Raw genomic sequence first — 21,416 nt, forward strand, 5'->3', positions numbered from 1 at the left:
GAATTCAAGTATTTTTAAGTATTTGCAGTGGAACTTTGGCAGCATAATGTAATTGGATGAAGATAATAAAACCATCATAATCATAACTCATAATTATGAACTAAAGCTTTCAGCCAATTGCTTTTCTGCCTGGCTTGCTGACTCAAGCTAATCATCTGACTTGTTCAAGCTAATATCTTTGAGAGCTAACTATGCTTTTATTAAGCTATATTATCTAGCTTATTCAACGATTTTTAAATTGTCTTAACACTAAAGAAAATCTGCTTTTTTGTTTTCTTATTATTGTAACATATTCTATAGCTAATATACTGCTTATGTAGATTATGAGAATAACATTTATTTATTTTTGACTAACAATGTCGCTTTTATATAATTATTATAATCCCGAATAATAGATTTGGGCTGGGTCGAAAGCAAGCCCAAATACTGGTTGGCTGGATGCACTTTGGAAGAATACGGTATCGATGACAAAATTTGCAAAGCACAAAGGTCCAGGTGGATTATGAATTCCGGGCTCCATCAAATCCAATCGCGGGCTAAAATCCGGTGAATAGTCCACGTTATTTTTCGACAGACAGCCTCCTCCTCCTCGACGACCCTTCCACCGATCAACGACTTCAACGACGTCCGTTTACGTACAATTATTTTCTCTCTCTACTCTCTCCATCTCTCAGGTACCCTTTCTCCTAGTCAACAATTCAAATTCACGAATAATTATATATTTTTGTGTGTTATCTTTTTTCTTTTCCCATTTATTTCGCTTTTTTAGGTCTATGAATAGGATTGCCTGCTTTCTCTCTCTTTATTTCATTTTTTTGACAAAACCCTAATTGAACCCTAAGTTGATCAATTTTGACGTTTGTTTGATTTATTAATGATTGGCAGGATTTTAGGAATTAGGGGCGGTTTGGATCACTCCTTTCCCTTGGATTTTTCCGTGATTATTTATAGCTCATTTTACCAGGTAATTTCTGTTTTTTCGTTCTTGCATTCAAATTTGGCAAATTTTATGTGTATATGCTTTTATTTCCCTTGAATCTTGTATGTTGATGATTGATAATGTTTTTTAAATCGGTGTTGTTTTAGAGTTATAACATTATTAAATCTCTGCAATCGCTTAGCTATTAGTTAATTGTAATTAAGGTGGAATTCTGGATGACAATTAGAATTTCTAAGCTTAGTTTGAAGAATAATGCTACTGTGCGGAAATGAAGTATATTGTACTAAAGAAACGAGGGTGCAAGAAATATCAGCTGGTTGATTAGAAAATGCAGGGCCTGATAAGTCATACTTAAACTGAGAAGAAATGGTGATCTGGTAGATTGACCATGCAGAATTAGGGAATTTTTCCGAGCTTTAAGGATTCATTACGATTTTTCTTTTTCTGGGAATAGACATTCCATTTCTGGAGTGCTGTTACATAGATATATTGTCTGGCAGACAAACTGTGTGGTGTTCAGAGAAGTTGGCTGGCTTTTATTGATAAGCTTGTTCCTTGAAGGGTTTTTGCAAGCATTGACAGGGGCTTTTGGAAGAAAATCCACTGTGTTGTGGATCACGGCTGTGTTTATGTACTACTAGTGAAGTTGTTATTGATGCTTTTGTCCTGTGTCATAAATGATGGGAACTAGGGTTTTCATTTCAAGTCAATCTTTTTAATTAAAGAATTCAGTGTTAAAAAAATTATCTACTTTGACTTTTTGCGAGTTCTGTTCATATGCTTTAATTTTATCTTTTTCAGGTGTCTTATTTTCTTATGGCCTTGTACTTATCAAGAATTTATGCTGGGTTTCATGTGTTGTGTTTGTAAAAAATTGCCATGCACAACTGTGTAAACACGTTCTACGACAAAGAGAGAGTGTGGAAACTGATGCGATGTCAGCATCCAGCAAATTCGATCTGTCTTCTAATAGCCCAGACAGGCCTTTATACACTTCTGGGCAGCGTGGATCCTATTCTGCAGCTTCATTGGACAGATCTGGTAGCTTTAGGGAAAACACAGAGATGCCAATTTTACCAGCCATTCCAAACATGAGTAGAGGTAGTTCTGCTGCAACACAAGATGTGATGAGTTTCTTTCAATGTTTACGATTTGATCCAAAATCAATGGTTACAACCCTCAAACTTAATCGACCAGTGGATTTTAAGCGACTTGCAAGTGTTTCTTTTGGAATTCCATTGGAAGATCCTTCTTCAGCACCTGCAAAAGGCAAACCTGTGTCTTCTCCTTCACCTGAGGAATTTAGACGTCTCAAGACCTCTGTCCGTGAGGGCTGTAGAAAAGCTAGGTATTGCTTTTGTTTCATTAATTTCATTTTTTTTTTGTTTCCATGTGGATTTACATCAGTGTTGATTCATGCATGAAAAATATTGTATTAAATGTCAGGGAACGTGTAAAAATATTCAATGAGTCATTATCTGTGATGAACAAGTGGTTTCCAACTATTCAATCACGGAAGAGATCCCGGTCAGATTCCTTTTCCAGTGACCGATCCAATACCTTGTATTCAGCCGATCGATCAGTTTCGGCTACAGGCATTTCTAAGATGGGTGCTCAGAGTCATGTTGGTGCAAATGGTTTTGACGTGGAGCAAAAATCAGAAGAGAGGACAAAGAATTCTGTACCAAACAAGCGCACCAGGACTTCTATGGTGGATCCCAGGGTCTGTAGCATTTTTTTATGTCGCCATGCCATAATATTTTCTTGGTTCATATTTATGAACGCTGCTTTATTTTGAATTTAGTCTCTTGGGCACTTACGAATACTGGAGCTTCTTGAGCTCATAGAACTATTGTTGTTTTCTAGGTTCTATTAAAGTTCTCTGCTCAGTTTACAATGTGATTGACATGGGAAATACCTCATCCAGGAGTTTCCTACTTTAACTGGCTTGCTTATATATGTTTCTGTGGGTATCACAGTACTGATAGTCAAGGAACAATTACTTTCGTTAGTTCACTGTTAAGTGCGGATATTCTTTTCACTGAAGACATAGTTTGTCTTTTTCTTATCTGGTTACATTGTTGTCAGGTGGACGGTCTCCTTTCTTTTCTATTTCTTCATAAGTTCTGAAAATTTTTGGATGAACTATACAAAACTGATTTCCGTATTGAGGTTATGTCCCATTTGCTTTTTCTTTGTGCGATTTGCTGTTCTTTTACACGTCTTTATCTGGACTTTCACTACTTCTCCCCTAGAATTTTCTGTCTGACAGTGTGCAAATTTTGCATCCTTAAATATGTCATCAACTTGTTAGATTAACCTACAAGTTAGTTACAACCTCCAAAATGCTGTTGTTGCGTGCTTATTTATATTAATTTGCTATATTTCTGAATGTTTTTATTCTGGACTTTCAGTTTTGCTCCTTTAGAGCTTCAATCTTTGTCTGACTATGTATAACAATTTTTGCATCCTTAATTATGCCTCATTTATTATACTCTGCTACAATCTAGTTACAAGCTTCCAAAATGGTACTGAAGTATGTGTTTAATTTGACATAGGCGGATGCAAGGGCTAATACTCTTGCTAGGCCTTCAGGGACTGCAGATAGAGATAGGGAAATATTGAAAATTCCCAGTAGTAGTGCAGTCCAAAGCGAGGATCGGCCATCACCTTTAGGTGTTGATGGATGGGAGAAATCCAAGATGAAGAAAAAGCGGTCTGGGATAAAGCCAGATGTTGCTGCAAGCTCATCAGCAGCAAAACCTATGGATGGCTCTAGAGATTTTAAACAAGGGATGCAACCGCGGCTTCTTGCTGATGCCCGGTCAAGGCTGAGTGAGAGCCATGGCTTCAGGTACTGCTTTTAGTGTATCATTTTGTGCATACATTTAGTATTGATTGTATTAATCTTCCTCTGTTGAATTTGCTTTTATAATGGTGTAGATGCTTGGATTTTCATTCTTCTTTGTTTTGTCCGTATATTTGATTTGAACTTTCACTTGCAGCCATAATAGGTTAAAGTAGGAATACCTTCCATTCTAGAGTTTTAAGTCTCATTCCGCATGGTCTTCCATAAAACATTTTTTTCTGAATCATGTCTACTTTTTGTGATGCAGACCTGTTGCTAATGGAGGCATGAGCAAAGTTGATGGTTCCTCACAGCAAAGCAGTTCAGGCACACGATCATCAATCTCTCGGCTGGAGCAGGATAACAGCCCCCTTCTCCATGATAAAAGGGATCGCCCTACAGATAAAGAAAAAGTTAATATGAAAGCTATTAACAAGTATGTGTGGCATTTAACTGCATATTCTCCGAGATTCTTGTTTTGGGATCCATTTCTTTTTAATGACATTGTTATGTGGTCCTTTCTTCTTGGTAATATGTCATTAGTTTGTGTCATTGAAGATTCTGCCTCCTCACTTTCTGTTTGTCTGCTTGGATTTTTAGTCTGTTGAAGTTAAATGAAGCTGTGCTCTTTTGTTTGTTTTCTTTTTTATCCCCCCCCACCCAATTGTACAACCAGGACAAGTGCTCGAGAAGATTTCAGCTCTGGTAGCCCTACATCAAGCACAAAACTGAATGCAACTCGAGGTCCACGGTCAGGTTCAAGTGTTGGGCAAAAATTGTCACCTGTGGTTTCTCATGCAACAGCTGCCAATGATTGGGAAGTTTCTCAGTGCACAAGCAAAATACCTGCTGCAGTTGGTGTAAACAGTCGGAAACGGACACCGTCGATGAGGTCTTCATCACCTCCTGTTGCCCAGTGGGCCAGCCAGAGGCCCCAGAAAATCTCAAGAACAGCAAGAAGAAGTAATTTCATACCTATAGTGCAGAGCACTGATGAAACCTCTGCTTTGGACACGGCATCTGCAGACACTGGAAATGAAAGGCGCTTATCTGGAAGTTCTCCTCAGCAAGTTAAATTGAAAGGTGACCACTTCTCTTCAGCCGCATTGTCTGAAAGTGAGGAATCAGGGCCCCCCTCTGAAATGAAGTTTAAAGATAAGATGAAGAAGTCCGATGGCATGGAAGAAAAAGCTGGGCAGAATGTCCAGAAGATGTCAAACTTGATGCTACCACCAAGGAAAAAGATTATTAGTGGGGATGACCATGGAGATGGAATTCGAAGACAAGGCAGGACTGGACGGGGATTCACTTCAACTAGGTCCTTAATGCCATTAACTGTTGAAAAGCTTGGAAATGTGAGAACTGCAAAACAGCTTAGAAGTGCCAGACTTGGATTTGACAAAACTGAAAGGTTTAGCATTTTCTTTCTCTTGATTATTCTGGTTATTATTTTGGGCTTATTCGTGCCCTATGCTTTGATGTTCTGCGTTTTTAGTCTAAGTTCCTTATATTGTTTGAATTTTATATTCAGCAAGGCAGGTCGTCCGCCCACTAGGAAGCTCTCTGACCGTAAAGCTTATACACGTCAGAAGCATTCTGCAGTCAGTTTAGCAACAGATTTTATTGGTGAGTTCAGTCAGAGATTTCAATAAAACCTCTCTGGCTGTTCATTATTCTCCATCTTTATTACTTCTTTAATGCTCTTAGTCGGTTCAGATGATGGACATGAAGTACTACTCGCTGCTGCAAATGCTGTTCCTAATCCAGGTGTAGTTTCAGTCAGAACTTTCTGCATGCATTATGAATCCAAAAAAGTGCATATTATGGTCAATAGAGGTTCTTGGTGTTGATCCACTTTTCACTGCAGCCCCAGCACTTTCCAGCTCATTTTGGAAGCAGATGGAGCCACTCTTTCGGTTTGTATCTGATGCAGATGTGGCCTATTTGAAACAGAAGGTTGTGGCACTTCGCATCTTCAGAAGCTTTTTGCATTATAATAGGATTACTAGCTTATCACTGAGCTCTATGCTATTTTAGAAATTGGATGATCTGATAGATTGACCTGTCTGCAATATTTAGTTTCTTATTATTGTCACTGGATGTTTTTGTTTTCTGAGATGGTATAAGATTTGGACATGGTAGTCTTTTGCTTACAATTTCTATTGAATAGTTCTCTTGGTCGCCCTAAGTTTATCCCCATATTTGAATATGTTTCTTTGCATTTTACTTTCCCCTTTGGCCTAATCTGTTTGACATTGTAGTTCTGCATACGGTTTCTATTGGATAATGTTTGAGTACACTAACTTCATCCCTCAGTTTGAATATGTCGCTTTTGCTTTTTACTTTTACCTTTTGACTGATCTGTTTGGGCCTTGCTTCCCATTTCTATGCTGTTAAGCTTACTAATAAGATGTTTCAACTGAATGCAAAGAAAGAAAGAAAGTAATCCATCTACTAAGTGACTGCAATTTCAAATTTGAAGAATTTATTTGTTCTGGTGTTTAATTTTTATTTTGATTGGAGTTGATCCGCCCTTGTCTTTTCTAGTATATAGCATTTCAAAATGGCCAACTTCTTTCACTTTTTATTAAAAATCAAATGTGAAGTTTCATTAACAAAAGTAGAAATTTATGACAAATTGGAACCATTAACTATTGACTGCTGATTGCGAATTAATGAATTGTTTGAATCTCTAACTTTGATATTTTCTTTCCTAATGAAGCAGGTAAGAAAATAGAAATTGATGCATGAATATCAAGTTAAAAACCCCTTTCCATTTCAATTATAACAACAATTACAAGCATCTGTAAAAATCCGAGCAGAAACTGTTACACAGATGTCTAATATCTTATTTAGATATGTTATACCTTGGCTAAAAGGAATTCGTAGAAAATTTTCATGTCTCCATTTTATTTTTAATTGAATAGAAAATAGAATTTTCTATTATTTTGATAGAGCACAACATGTCTTGTGTTTCCCCCCTCCCCCCAACAACCCCCCCCCCCCAAAAAAAAAAAAAAAAAAGAACTGCAATACAATAAATGAGAAAGGGGGGATATTAATATCTGCGTCTGTGTAAAGTCAAGTGGCATTTGCATTCTCAACTATTTTTCTAGTCCACAAAATTTAGTTTAGTTGTTATTGAATTTTCCCCTTGCAGGTGGAGTTTGAACCAACCACGGTGTCACCCATGGCAGCATCTTCAGGGATGGTAAATCCTAGTTCAGTGTCCAATGGTTTTGGGGGTAATGAAATTGAAAGAGGATTTAAAAGACAATATAGCGAAGATACCCAGGAGCATTTATCCTCTGCCACAAAGACTCTTGAGGATGTCTCCCTCTACCAGAGACTGATTTCAGCTCTCATTCCTGAAGGAGATGAACAATTTTGCCACAATGAAAATGAAGACATCAGATTTGATGGTTATGAGTCTGGATTTGAGCCTGAGACAAATGTAAAATCAGATAGTTTCTGTTCTCAGCTCTCTCAAAACTCTGATTTATCAGGAAATCCTGCCTCTAATGGTTTTCGCATAAGTGCTAACGGGGGATCCTTTAATGAGCTCAAACATATTATGCCAGACAATAGCAGTTTGTCCATTCCAGACACTAGAATTCCAAGCTACAGAAATTCACAAAATGGTTTCCCACCAGACCAAGCACTGACGCCTGGCGTCAACTGCACTGAGGGTCAGTACAGTAGTATGTCGATAAATGAACGACTTCTCCTGGAAATTCATTGTATTGGAATCTTTCCTGAATTTGCGGTAGGGTTGCTTTTCTTCGTGTTTTCTTGTTAGCAACTTATGCCTTGTTATAGTGCCCTTTACTTCATTATACTTACCTCCTCTATTCCCTTTATTCTTCTGTCAGCCTGATTCTGCAAATTCTGGGAATGAAGAGATCTCTACAGAAATTAGTAAATTGAATGAGATTTACTATGAACAGGTATCATCTGATTACAATTAGAGTACTCTCTCTCTCTCTCTCTCTCAATGTGTCTTCCTAGTTGTATGTCATGAGGTATGCTCATAGATGTGTTTTAGGTGGACTATGCTATTCCTTTTTCATGTCTTTTTTGTCTTTGTCATATGGGGTTGGGCATTGGATGTTATGACTTTCATAAGCTAGGCCTTGTTGTCTTCTGTATTTCTTTAGCTTGATTGGCAGATGTGTTTTGGTATGTTGTTCCATTAAACTCCAATTGTAGACTATTCTCAAGGAGTTGTAGAGCATAATTTTATGCAGATTCTCTATTTCCACTTGTGTTTGCCATAGTGTGATGCAGCCCTTTGTATTTTTCATGGTCGGGATATTGAGAAACTATTTCTTTCAAGATCATCTTACAGTTGTTTAATGGTGTTTAGGTTTCAAAAAGGAAGGGTTTAGTTAGCAGACTGCTGAAATCTGCTGTTGACACCAGAGAGCTTCAAGACAGGCAAGGATATTTTTATTTACTTTAGCCTCTTAATGTGTATCATGATGCTAACTTAAGTTCTCTAATTCTATTGTAGGGAGTTTGAACAGCATGCTCTCAACAAACTTGTAGTAATGGCTTATGAGAAATATATGGTAATTTTGATTGTTTTACATCCTTATTTTGATATGCTGCTTTGGAAGTTGACATATGTGTTCATTGCATTTTCATTGTCTGTCTGATGAATTGAAGAGTGGATGTTAGGTCTTGTTCCAACTGCCCTATTAATGTATTTTGGATGTTGAAGCATAAAGTTGCAACACGTTTTCATTGTATTTGCAGACTTGCTGTGGTCCTAATGCTCATGGGATGAAAAGTGCAAATGGTAAAATGGCCAAACATGCTGCTTTAGCTTTTGTAAAGAGGACATTGGAACGTTGCCAAGAATATCAGGAAACTGGAAAAAGCTGCTTTAATGAACCCTTGTTCAGGGACATTTTCGTTTCTGGGTGCTCCCAGCTTGGTGATGTCCAAGCTATGGATTCTATTGCTGATGGTGAATCTGGCAAACATGAAGTTAGACCTTCAGGTACTTTTTTGTTGATGCCTGGACTACAAGGATGGGAAGGGGTGAGGAACTTGGGACTTGGAGCTTGCTTTGCTGCTGTCAGACTGCAGTGGTTTTGTGCCATTTTCTAGACTTTTGACTGGATTGTGATGTAGCATTTTCTTGTTTCAAGGGTGATGGTTATGATAAAGTAATAATAATTTAGGAATTAGAAGAGGGTAGTATCTAAATAGGTGGTGGAAAGGAATAAATCAACTTATGCTTCATACCTAAACAGAAGAGGTATTTATTATTTTGACTTTCTAAATTTGGACATACATTGGTGCTATACATGAACAACTAGGTAATATGGTGGTCAAGGTGGTCAACTGCTGCTATACTGGCGGACGGTTGGACTCCCAGCCTTGGGTTTGGCTATAACTTCTACTAATATAGTAGTCCCTGATAATTCTACCTATGCCACAGTAGGGCTGCTACTACAGTGTATTATTGAACACTAGGTAGACAACTGTTTTGCCCACCTAGGATGTGACAAACAACACATGCTTAACACTAAAGTACATACACTGAATTAAGCAATAAACCACAATTTGAAGTCCTAAATCAATTCCAGTCTTAGATATTTTTTAGCTTAAGTTTTATTTTGATGGCTTTGGTTTCCTGCATTTTATTATCTTTTCATACGTGTATATAAATGCTCAGCCAGTATTATTTCTCTTTCTGCAGCTTCTACATGTGCAGAGCAGAGCCCTTCTTCAACCAATCATGACATGTTTTCTGATAACCTCCTGTCTGCAAATTTAGCTTCAGAACAAATTTCTGGTAAGGAAGAGACCTGGTCAAATAGGGTAAAAAAGAAGGAATTGTCACTTGATGATGTTGGTGGTGGTGCAATTGCCATGTCACCAGCTGTCACACCAGGTATTGGGAGTTCATTTTCAAGCGGTACGAAGGGAAAGAGGAGTGAAAGAGACAGAGAAGGAAAAGGTAGTAGTAGAGAGGTTATATCCAGAAGTGGAACAACCAAAACAGGCAGGCCTACATCGGCTAAGGGAGAAAGGAAGTCTAAGACAAAACCAAAGCAGAAAACTGCACAGTTGTCTGCATCAGTCAATGGCCTTCTTGGGAAGATGTCTGAGAAGCCTAAAGTTACCGTACCTTCAACGCAAAAAACAAGTAATACAAGCTCAAGTGGCATGGTCAAAGATAAAAATGACTATGGCTTGGATGAACTAGAAGACCCTATTGACTTATCCGGCTTGCAGATCCCTGAAATGGATGACCTAGGTGTCGCTGATGATTTTGGAGGTCAGGGACAAGACATAGGATCATGGTTGAACATTGATGACGATGCATTGCAAGATCATGATTTTATGGGCCTTGAAATTCCAATGGATGATCTGTCGGAACTAAATATGATGGTCTGAAGTTGCTTTTGTTGTATATTCCTGTTCAGTATAAATCACAGAGGAAAACATCGTTGTTACCAAGAAATGACCAGTTACACGGAGATTGTGTGGCGGTCAATATGAAAATTAAGCTATATTTTTTTTCAGATACTAGTGCACTAGTTGATTTTTGAGTGAACCCTTACAATGTGTTGATTTAGTTCCTTTTCACGTTTTTGACTTCGACTGTAAAAATCTTTTTGTTCACCCTATAAGCTAGTTTGTCTTAGCAGCACTGTATTTGTTTGTAGTGCTTATAGATCAGAGAACAATGTCCTTGTACATAGAATTTATGTTCTAATAAAATTCGTTTTCATTGGTTAAATTAAGGTGTTTTCCGACATTACTTGCGTGATTTTTACAGTTTCTGTGCTTGGCTAATCTTTATTTCAAGCTTTATTTTCCATAAATAAGAACTAGTTGTTCAATTACATGGCTTTTGCGTGGTTGAGATTCCTATTGATATTGTTTCTAGTTTCTTTTGTTTTCAGGATCAGGGAAGGATCATTCAAGTGGAGATATGAACAGTAGGGATAATGATTTAGTGGAGTATCAATCTCCTTGCAGGTGTCCTTTTTGCAGCATACTGGTTGTATGCAGAAAAGAGGTTAACCAGTTTGTGATAGACCAAACCAGGATACAAGTTGTTTACTGCCCATCCTTCTGGAATCAAATAATGTCTCTTCTGTCAGATGCTGCACTTGCGCAGCTTATTGCAGAAGTTGGAACATTGCCTTTTTTTCCAGAATGAATATGCTTTTGAGAACATAAAACTGGTATGTGCTCTTTGCTTTTCTCATTGTCTGCATCTGTTTGTTGTGAGGAAATAGTGCCTTTAATTGACTTTGCTGGAATTAAGTTCTCTTGACAGCTTTATTGGATTTTCCATGACATTCCACAGTGCTGGAATTCTTTTGGCACAAGTAAATACCTATAAATGCTACAGGTGTTTGTACAGCTTTGTGGCCATGCAGCTTAAAGGTATTATGCCCACAATTATTTTCAGACTCTGAACTTGCTACTATCAGTTAAGTAGGCAGAATTATATGAGTCTGTGGATTCAGGATCCTGTTCTTCACCTCTTGACCTTTTGGTGTTTTTTAAACTTTTGTAGAAGTTCATGAAGGAGGCTGTGTTCTAGTGTCAGAAATGACTTAGACTGGAGGCCCAAACCAAAGAAATTCAGATACAAGTTCCAGCAGTGTATCATTTCTCAGTATTTCATTAAGGATGTTAGATTGGAAGATTTCTTCTTCAACATTATGTTAGAACTTAATTTGCATGAACGCTTAAATCCTGTTAATGTTAGCCATATATTCTGCGAACTTTCTCCTGAAAACTCCATATTTTCTGATGGAGTTTACTCGTCTAAGTCTAAACTGAAGCCCTTCATCTGATATTCTTTTTGCTGGCTGCAAGGTATTGATAATTTGGTATGTCCATGCAGGGTTTGAACCATTTTCAGAACAATAGCTGGCGTGGCAGCTTCTTGTGACTATAAAATCTCTCTCTCTCTCAACAACCCCCCCCCCCCCGGGGGGGTCTAATACTTGGTGTGACTTTTTGAAGAATCTCTCTCCACATTCTCAATCTTCTTTATGTAATGTGATATTTGGTGCGAGATTTTGTAATTCAACTTTATACGAATATACTTTTGTCCCTTGCGTCTTGTGGACAACTATTCAGGTTTCTCAAGTGCTACAACCTTGAAATGTTTTTGTCTTACTGCTGCAGGTGTTCAAGCTGCCACGTTTATCTCCTATCATCCTTTCCAGTTCCAAACCAAGAAAGAAAAAGAGATTTCATTAAGCAAATTTCATCTGTTCGATTTATCGAAGAGTGCCAGCTTTTGTTTGATCTATGTTAGGTCGACCTGATTTGCCCCATCTGCAGTATGCCCCATAAGAGATTTCCTGATGAGATGGATTTCCTCTGTGGAATTTTTTCCATATCATTCACTCTTTCATTGATATTTTATGTTTTTCAGCTTCTGACTGTGTCTGGCAATGAATATGTGGTAAGATGTCTTTTTGGCTGTCAAATAATTAACAAACCTGCTCTTTTGTTTCTGCTTTTTGTTTACTCTGTATTATTGATGGTTAATTGCAAAAGGAAATTTTCTATTTCACAAGGTTAAGGAATTGTCAGTTTGATATTTCACTTAATACATATACTTTTTGTTGAGTGGTTCTTGCACACATTTCATGTGCTCATCATACAATTACGTAATGTATACACATCTCATCCTGCCATAAAACTGTAGACAAACTATCCACAGCTTTACTGTGAGATTGGGCATGCTCAACAGCATTGGGTTCATAAAGCTGTGCTTAGCATTCTAGTGCATTGTCTGAATGGGCTTTGAGATGGGTTGTAAGCTTGTTGTTTGAGCTTGAGAAGCATTATGCAAACAATTAGAAAGTGTTGCTGAAATATAACGGATTCTTTAGCTTAGTGAGAAGGATAGCCTTAATCTGGTTTAGACGTCTTAATCCATATGGAGATATTTTCTGTAACAGCTGTTATTAGTTAATATATGTGTGTGTGTGTGTGGAAAAAATGTGGTTTACAGCTGTGGGGCTTCGACCGACTCTCAAATCATTGTGACGGACTTTTTCCAGGGTTCTGAAAACTTGTTTGCATGATTTTTTTTTGTTTTTGTTTTGGTTTTGATTTGTTTGTCTTTCCTTTTTCCTTTTCTGGTTAGGTGCAGTTATCCAAGGAAAAAGGAGCATTGCCATGTTCCTTGGATAACTGCACCTAACCAGGAGGAATGATGTCTGACGGATATTTCATGCGAGCTCTTGTTAATTGTTATTTTCTGGGATAAACTCACAGGATGTCATTTGATGTTTTAGTCTAAACCGAGCTAAGACATTAAATGGCAAGAGGATCTATATTTCGGCTAGCAGCACCATTTCTGTACCATGTTGTGCTACCTACCTGCCGCACCATTGAACCAATTCACCCATTTTCTAGTGCAGTGATAAGGAGGATGCATTTGGTATGGGGTTTATATGTTGTATTGTGACAAGTAGCACACTGAGGGATGATGCCTTGTAATTTTTGAATTCTCGTAGTTGTGAGGTTTAGCTCAATTTGACAGGTTTTTTTTTCTGCTCTTATATCGTATTCACCCCTTTTATGTGTAATTTGGTGAGTAATTTTTGTGTTCTTATAGTTGAGTTTAGTCTGTGGTTGACTATTACTCCTGCCTTTCTACCATAGTTTAGCCAAGTCTGTAACTAGGGAATCGTTTGGATCGAGGATTTTGGATCGTTTGGATCGCGGGAATGGGACGAATGGAGAGGATTTTGGGGGAGTTTGGTTTTTTCTCCCTTTTGTTTGGACTGCATTTTGAGGCTGGAAAGAGAAGCAAAGGAACGGAAAGGATTCAAAATGTTTTTATTAGATTTGATTTCCATCTAAGAGTGGGCGGAAATAATGGGATGAGGAATCAAATTTACTGCAATAATTTAAATTTTTTTAAAAGTTTTTCTCCTCTTAATTTTTTATTAACTAATATTTAGATTTTTCCTTTCCTTTCTTTTCCTTCCTCAATCTAAGCAAAACTGTAGTGTTTCCTTTCTACTCCTTTCATATTTAATCCAAAGGCAAATGGGAACGAAATTACTTTCTTGCACTTACCTTCCTTTTCCCTCCCATTGGTGTCGTTTCCTTTCTTTTTCTTCCCTTTCCTTCAATTCAAATGGTGCCTAAAAATGCATTTTATAAAACTCAAATTTGAAATTTGAAGTCTGAAATCATTAAATTATTAAATTATTAAATTGTTAAGTATTAAATTTAATACAGTTGAGTGTATATCACATTTAGTGATAAGTGAATAACTTATCATTTATTTTTTGGAGCAAGTTTTGTTTAGAAAATTTAGTGTCATTTAATTAATTTTGATGTTTAATTTTTAGTTATGAAATGTATCAAAATATATTAAGATCTGAATTCATTAAATTTAAGTGCTAAATTGGATTATTTAACAAGACCTAAGTGAGACTAAAAATGAGGCATGTCCATCAACTAAGATTTCCTGGGTCAAAGGCTGAGACGACCTCAACAATTTTTTTCTTAGATTTCAATCGGCCCTAAAAGTTAATGGCTATGATTGATTAAGATCGATATTATATTGTATACATCGTCTATCATATATAGAATTTATGAAAATCTTTTATATGTTCGCATTGTATTGAAGATGATTTAAATTCTGAATAAATGGACCCATATTTTGTTGAATTAAGCAAAATTATTCAGAACAATTCACCTAGCAACATTTGAGCTTTGGGCTCGAGGGATCAAACTAGGGTAGCGGGGAGGAGCCTTTGGCCCTCAAATTATTTTAGAATTCAATTGTCCTCCTCTAAAAATTTCTAAAATATTATTTATGAATTTAAAATTTTGCCCTTCAAAAACTTTATAAAAAAATGTTTTATGTTGTAGGTTTAAGTATATTAAAGACCGCTCTCACAAGATATAATTTCTAGCTCATGTATGATTAAACCATCATAGGTTCTTGTCAATTGCACTTAATTTATTCGATTCATGCCCATGTCCTAGAAAAAAAAAACAGTTATGTGGTGAATAACGAAGTAATTCTGGTGACGCACTTTTACCTGAAAATTCAGCAATGTATCTGCAACCTTTATCCCCTTAAACATGTGTTCTACATTACTAATGCACGTCTTTAAGGTTTGGTGAGATGAGAGGTCAAGGATTCAAACCTTGTCTCCCATCACTTGCTACTATATGTGACTGTCACTTTAAATAGCTTAAATCCATACGGATGCATAGTGCATCCATCTGATCCGATGGTAGTTTAGTCCCCGTCGATTTTTCAATAGGCCCAGTTGGGCCTTCCCCTTAGGATAGATTAGAGTAAGAGTAGTGATAGGTGTAGGGTAAACAAGTGTCTTTTTTTCTTTTCAAATGATAATATAACATTCTGTTGCAGATAAAGCAGTAATACAATTACAAAATTGGAGCAACTGCTTCCATGTCTTTTCTGGCTAAACTAGTCAACCAAGCAGGGAAGGAATCCCTCCACTGAACTTCATAAACTAACTTGAAGGCAAATTTTGCCAACTCATGACTGATACACTTACCCTCTCTTTTAACAAATGAGAAGGAACATTTACTAAAAATCTTCTCTCGGTTTCATAATGTCTTCAACAATGGTTCCAATATTTGCATCCTGGCTGTTTTCTTCTGTGATTTTATCCACTCCTACCTTATTTTTTTAAAGAGGTATTTTAGAATACCTCATTATTTTTCTTCTCTCTTCCTCTCTGTGAGAACCCGTAATTTTTATTTTCTAGGTTTCTCGTATTTTTATGGCTTGTTTTCTGCATTTTCGTGATTAGAAAAATTTTCTAGATAATGTTAAGGAGCAGATATAATTTTTAGATGATTTTTCTAGTATCAAATAGATTTTGAGAAATTAAGAGCATATACCGGATGTGAGACCCACTGGTGCGAAAAGTTCAGAAAAATTCGGCCAACTAGATTAAGTTTTGAATACTGGAATTAATTTATCGGGTGTTAAGAGATAAGTAGAGGGTGCTAAGTGGATTGATATAAGAGAGACAATGTAGGTAGGTATTTATTAAAAGGTGACAAGTGTCACCATTTGAGTGGTTGAACCTTAAGACCACTATTCATGGTCTTACCATTTGACTTAAATAAACCAAAAATGACCCAAAAATCATCAAAAAATCCTCTAAGGTGGCCAGCCCTCTCTTGCTCTCTTTCTCTCTCTCTTACTCCAAGCACAAGGAAGAAAACACTTCAATCTTGTTCCAAATCATCAAAACCAACCATCCAACCTTGATTTTTCTCCATAAAACCACTTAAGGAAGTGTTGGTGAGTTGTTGTGTGAAGTTTTTTTTTGAAAGTTAAGGTAACCAATAGATCTCTCTCTCTTGTTTCTAAGGTAAGTTGTGAAGAACCACCCTCCTCCTTTAATTGATGCTTAAATCATGCTTAGTGGTAGTATGAGATGCAAGTTTATGGATTATTTCTTGATTTGTGGTTGAAATGATGGAATTTTATTATTTTTGGGGATTTTTCTGTTTTAATATAAGCATGATTGTGTGGCTATCTATGATGATTAGAAATGGTATATAATGACTCTAGGAGGTGGAAAAAGTGATTAATTGCAACCAATTTCTGGTTTGGAAGAAATTTCAGAAAATTAGGGTTCTTGTGGGAGCATTCTGCCCGAATTTTTAGCTCCTATTTAGAGGTCGAATTGGCCTTGGCTTAAAACATAAAAGTTGTAGGGAATGACATTTTAGAGGTGCCTACAAAATTTCAGGTCAATCGGAGTAGTGTAGAATGAGAAAAGTCGAAATTACTATTGCTGTTGTGGTTTTACCCGAATGCAAGAATTACGCCTGTAATTGGTTGTTTTGGCTGGAATTGCTTCCAAATTGGTTATTGAGGCCTTCTGATGAAATTTAACCCTGTTTCTTAGATTTTCACTGGTTTTGGAATTTCTGAATTTGGACTTAGGAAGGCTGAGTTATGATGTTTCCGCTAGAATGCGTTCTGTGAATCTGTTTTACGGGTTTTGGTGTAGTATCTTGCATTTTTGACCTGTTTGCACTCAAACCTGGGTTGAGTGACCTTCTGTGATGTTGTAGTCCTGTCTTTTAGCTTCGAAATGGTGGGTCTTGCACCCTCATCCGATAATCGTAGTGAAATTGGTGCCATTACCGCAAAATGAGGACAAAAACTGTTTTTTTTTCAGGGCCAAAGCTAATTGCATTTCCGAATTTTCTAGTTTCCTCTATTGTTTGTGTATGCTTAGGGGACCCTATTTTGGTAGTATGTAGAATTGGTTTATGACTTATAATCGAGTCTTCTTGTATTTATTTGACTAGTTTAGGGCTTGACTTCCATATCCGGTCATTTCCTAGCTAAATTTTGTACTTGAATGCCATTAAGCCTAGTGAACGGTTTTTGGGAATGAGATTATTTTGTACGAGATGTTGGGACTGATTTGAGGACATAATGAAGCCATGATGGCTGAAAAATAGGTAAAAACAAGGGATATGCTGCCGAAATTTTTCTTGAAGGCTAGTTGGATTTACTTGTGATTTGAACGAAGGACTTTTGGGTTGTTTGAGCCTAGGTTTTCATGTTACCTTTTCGTTACCCAAAATCATGTTTTGCACCCTTGCTTTAGTAATTATTTGGCGAGGCATACGACTGGTAGTCGAGCCTCACATGTGCATTCTGTATACTCGATTTTGAAAGTGGAACCTTTAATTGTTTTTCTTGGATTATTTTAGGGTTTCTTGGTGATTAAAACTCTCTTTTGGGAGGTATCTGCACTGACCTTGGTGAGTACTACTCACTTGTATGTTACTATGTGGCTTTGAATGTAAATTGCTTGAAGTGAATTGAATGTGACTTGATTGAAGTGAAAGTGTACTTTATCACTCTCACTTATATGCCTTATATCATTGTTGTCATGTTATTGGAATGTTACATGAAATGAAATGAAAGTGAATTGATTGGACGAGTATCCAACGACTACAAATGTTATCATTGACCTCAACCCCATTGGTAGTTGATTGAATCGAGCCGGCGAGGGCTTGGTCGTGCCAATTAATGAACCTTGGGTAAAGTTATATGGAATCTTGTAGTATGCGAGACTCTCGATTCCGGTATACTCGAGTAATATCAAAGTGCAAGTGTTTGGATTTCGGGCCCGGTAGGGGTATGTTAGGTGGAAGGAGTGGGAGTAAAGTGGAGTCTACGGTTGGATACTTTTGAACATTGACGGAGAGTCAATGACGTCCGATCAAGAAATGCAAACGAGGAAAGGGCTCTTGAGAGCCATCCGTATTCTTTTATCACCATATTTGACGTGTACCTTTGCTTATTTTACTATATTGAATGAAAGTTTGATGCTTATATGCACTTGGTTGCGTAAGTGATAGTATCTCACTGGGCAATTAGCTCACACCGTTCCTTTTGTTTTCCTTACAGGAATATAACTCTTTTTGGAATGAATCTTGATAGATGGTTGCCGAATGAACTAGATGTATATCTCTTTTGTATTGTATTTGAAGTGAAACCCTAAATGTATCTTTAGGGCCGTTTTCACTTTCAATTTGGCAAACCGTGTATATATTAACTTTTGAAAACTTTTGTATGTCACTTTGGATTGTAATTGCTAAAGTACAAGATGTGAATGTTTGTTTGATATTTGGTTGCGTTCTGACGGGTCGGTTACTATTCATGGCCGACTCCGAATTTCATTTTTTTTTATTTTGGGTTATTTTGCCCTTTTGCCTTGTTTACGCGCGTTATAAGTTCCGGAACGCAATAGATCGCTCTATACTGCACCGTTAGTCCTGGCGAGAGTTGGGCAGGCAGTCCGCTAACCTCTTTGGTTCGCCTTAGGGGAAGGTGGGGCTGTCACACTCTCTCTATCTTGAACCCTTGACCTTATAGTATGCAAGACATGTTAATACCAATAAGGCACAAGCTGTGTTTTAAAACTCGGACCGGACCGGTCGGTTCGACCGGTCGAACCGGGAACCGGCCAAGAGTCCGATCCGAGTTATGCTAAAAAATCGAGTAAGTAAAAACCCGGTCAAAAAACGGGTTTGATCGGAAAAAAATTGGATTTTTCGGTTCAATCAAGCATTTAAAAAAAAAAACCCCAAACTTTTTCAATATTATGTTTTGACTCCTAGATTGTTAAAAATTATTAGTATACCTCAAATATTTCATACTTTATTAATGTTGTCTTAAAGTTTGGTGTTATTTTTCAATTAAATCCATAATTTTAATTCTAAACTTGTTAATGCTCATTAAATAATATAAATTGCTACTTAATTGTTCTAATTTCTTTGTATTTTCTTGTTAAATATATTTGAAACATCAAATATATATGAATATACCTTTATTAATATTAACATGTTATTAGGTATTTTATATATAATATTTTAATTTTTAAATAATTTTATTTATGACGTCATCCGATTGAACCCCTATCGAATCCGGTTGAACCCATTGATCCCTGACCCCTGAGCTTGACCGAGTCGATACCAGTCCAGTTCTGAAAACATAGGGCATAAGAAGAGTTGGTGGGTAGACAAGTTTCGATCGACAAAAAAAAAAATTTGCACGTGTTTGCTAGTATTCTGAAAGCTAGTTTGGTATATAGAGATCTACCGATACAAGTTACTACTTTGATTGCTAACACAATGCTTTGTTCTGCTATTGTTGGCCCATCCCACTGATAGCAAGACAGAAAATCCTTGTCTTTAATTTTGCGTAATTTTAGCATATGCGGGACTGCCTTCAAGCATGCGGATCTCTTTTTCAACCTTAAAAAATAATAATACTAATAAAACCCTGAAAGAGGGCCGAAGGGTTTATATTTCGGCTCAAGGGATTCTAAATGTTACATATATTCCCCACTAGCTAAAAGTCGAGCTAGGAACTTAATTGTTACTTGGGAGTTGGGACAAAAATAAAAAAAAAATAAAAACATCCATGCAACGAGGCGCTGGCCTACGATCCGGCCAAAAAAAAATTTTGTTAATCAACCACTAACCATCAATTTGAGCAAAAGGGTTTTTTTATAACTTTCTTTTTTCTCAAGAATTGCAATAGGAAAAAAAAAGCATCTCAAATAACTGTTTCTATACTTATGATGCTGAGAACTATACGACAATAGTGATATAACATGATATATTTAGTGTGTAAAGCTAGCTATTAACTCCCTAACCGCAAGAAGTACTACTTTCTTTTGAATATCTTATATCTGATCTTTATGAGAGGGCGCCATGCGACAATTTGGATCAATCTTCTGTACCAAAAGTAAAATGGTACGTGTCTTTTCGTTTAGGGTTTTACGTAACCTAAGCAAGCGCGTAATTGCCTTCAAGGATGCGAATTTCTTGTTCTACATTTTTTTTTAACTGGAAGGGGGTTAAGGGTTCGTATCATTCTGTGGACAATATAATTAAGTTAATAATTTGTCCTTTGTTTTGGATCGAGGGAGATTCTCAATGTACATATGCTCCCTACCAACTAAAGGTCGATTAGGATCCGATTGGCAAATCTATTTTTTACATGTTTTTAATAAAACTAAGGGCCTGTTTGGAATCTGAGTTTTTTAGAAATTTGTCTAAAACTTTACTGTAGTGCACTGTAGAAGTTTTTGAAAAAATTTTGTAGAAGTTTTTGTAAAGTGAAAAATTTTGTAGAAATTTTTGTAAGATGAAAAACTTTTTTTTCCTTTTCTTTTTTTTCTTTCTTTTTCTCTTTCTCTTTCTTTTTCTTTTTCTTTTTCTTTTTCTTTCTTTCCTTTTTCTTTTCTTCTTCTTCTTCTTCTTCTTCTTCTTCTTCTTATTCTTCCCCATCCCCCTCCCCCGTTACCTCTGCCATCCCCAGCAGCAACTCCACCAATGCCACCTCCCGCCACCCCTCTCCTCCCTTTCCCCGCCACCCCCCTCTGCGCCTTATCCCTCTGCCCCGCCTCCCCTGTTCCCCTTCCCGCTTCTCACCATCTTTCTTTTCTTTCTTTTTTTTTTTACAGAGAGGTGGGGAAGGAAATGGGGGAGACGCAGAGAGAAAAAAAAAAAGACAAGAGGGAGCTTTCCCCTCTGCCCCGCCAACCCCCGCCTCCCCTGTTCCCCTTCCCGCTTCTCACCATCTTTCTTTTCTTTCTTTTTTTTTCACAGAGAGGTGAGGGAGGAAATGGGGGAGACGCAGAGAGAAAAACAAAAAGACAAGAGGGGAGGATGGCAGGAGAGGAAGAGGGGGAGAGGGAAAAAAAAGAAGACCGGCATCGGAAATCGGCGCCGGAGCCGGCGACGGAGGTGGTGGTGGAGGAGGAAGAAGAAGAAAAGGGGAAGAGAATTTTTTTTGTTGTGTTTTGGATAATTTAAGTGTGTAGGTTAAAAACTTTGATAAGTTTTTGAGGTTCCTGTAGCACAAGTTGTTAAAAAACTAGTATAATAAAAACTTGGTAAAAAACAGGCCTTCCAAACAGGCCCTAAGTTTTTTTTTCAAATTTAGCTACAAAAACTTGTTAAATCGTCTTAAATTTTATTTTTTTTTAAAAAAAACACTCCTCAAATACTAAAAAACACACACGATTTCCTTCTTCTACCACCACCCTCCTTAATCATTTCCGCTCTCATTGCTATTTGTTGGCT

At 37.1% G+C, this 21,416-nt stretch overlaps 1 protein-coding gene and 1 long non-coding RNA gene across 3 annotated transcripts; both read left to right on the forward strand.

The window, feature by feature from the left end:
• The first annotated feature begins 483 nt into the window (after window positions 1–483).
• LOC113696317 (uncharacterized) lies at window positions 484–10,545 on the forward strand. Of its 2 annotated transcripts, none has more exons than XM_072055047.1 (16): window positions 484–674; window positions 886–964; window positions 1,742–2,288; window positions 2,387–2,663; window positions 3,499–3,794; window positions 4,057–4,224; window positions 4,465–5,199; window positions 5,320–5,414; window positions 5,505–5,555; window positions 5,656–5,744; window positions 6,949–7,554; window positions 7,661–7,735; window positions 8,155–8,225; window positions 8,302–8,359; window positions 8,547–8,793; window positions 9,499–10,545. In XM_072055047.1, the coding sequence occupies exons 3-16, from the start codon at window positions 1,876–1,878 to the stop codon at window positions 10,197–10,199; spliced, it is 3,882 nt and encodes a 1,293-aa protein (XP_071911148.1). In that variant the 5' UTR covers window positions 484–674; window positions 886–964; window positions 1,742–1,875; the 3' UTR covers window positions 10,200–10,545. The 2 variants fall into 2 exon arrangements, with proteins under 2 accessions (XP_071911148.1, XP_071911147.1); XM_072055046.1 differs by having other exon boundaries at window positions 536–674; window positions 5,496–5,555.
• A 166-nt stretch (window positions 10,546–10,711) lies between these two features.
• On the forward strand, window positions 10,712–13,432 carry LOC113696091 (uncharacterized). The gene is made up of 6 exons (XR_011816889.1): window positions 10,712–10,996; window positions 11,080–11,201; window positions 11,335–11,423; window positions 11,668–11,773; window positions 11,955–12,237; window positions 13,059–13,432. It is a non-coding gene; the product is annotated as an uncharacterized lncRNA (long non-coding RNA).
• The last annotated feature ends 7,984 nt before the right edge of the window (window positions 13,433–21,416 follow it).

The sequence above is a fragment of the Coffea arabica genome, chromosome 6e (assembly GCF_036785885.1).
Source record: "Coffea arabica cultivar ET-39 chromosome 6e, Coffea Arabica ET-39 HiFi, whole genome shotgun sequence".
NCBI lineage: Eukaryota > Viridiplantae > Streptophyta > Magnoliopsida > Gentianales > Rubiaceae > Coffea > Coffea arabica.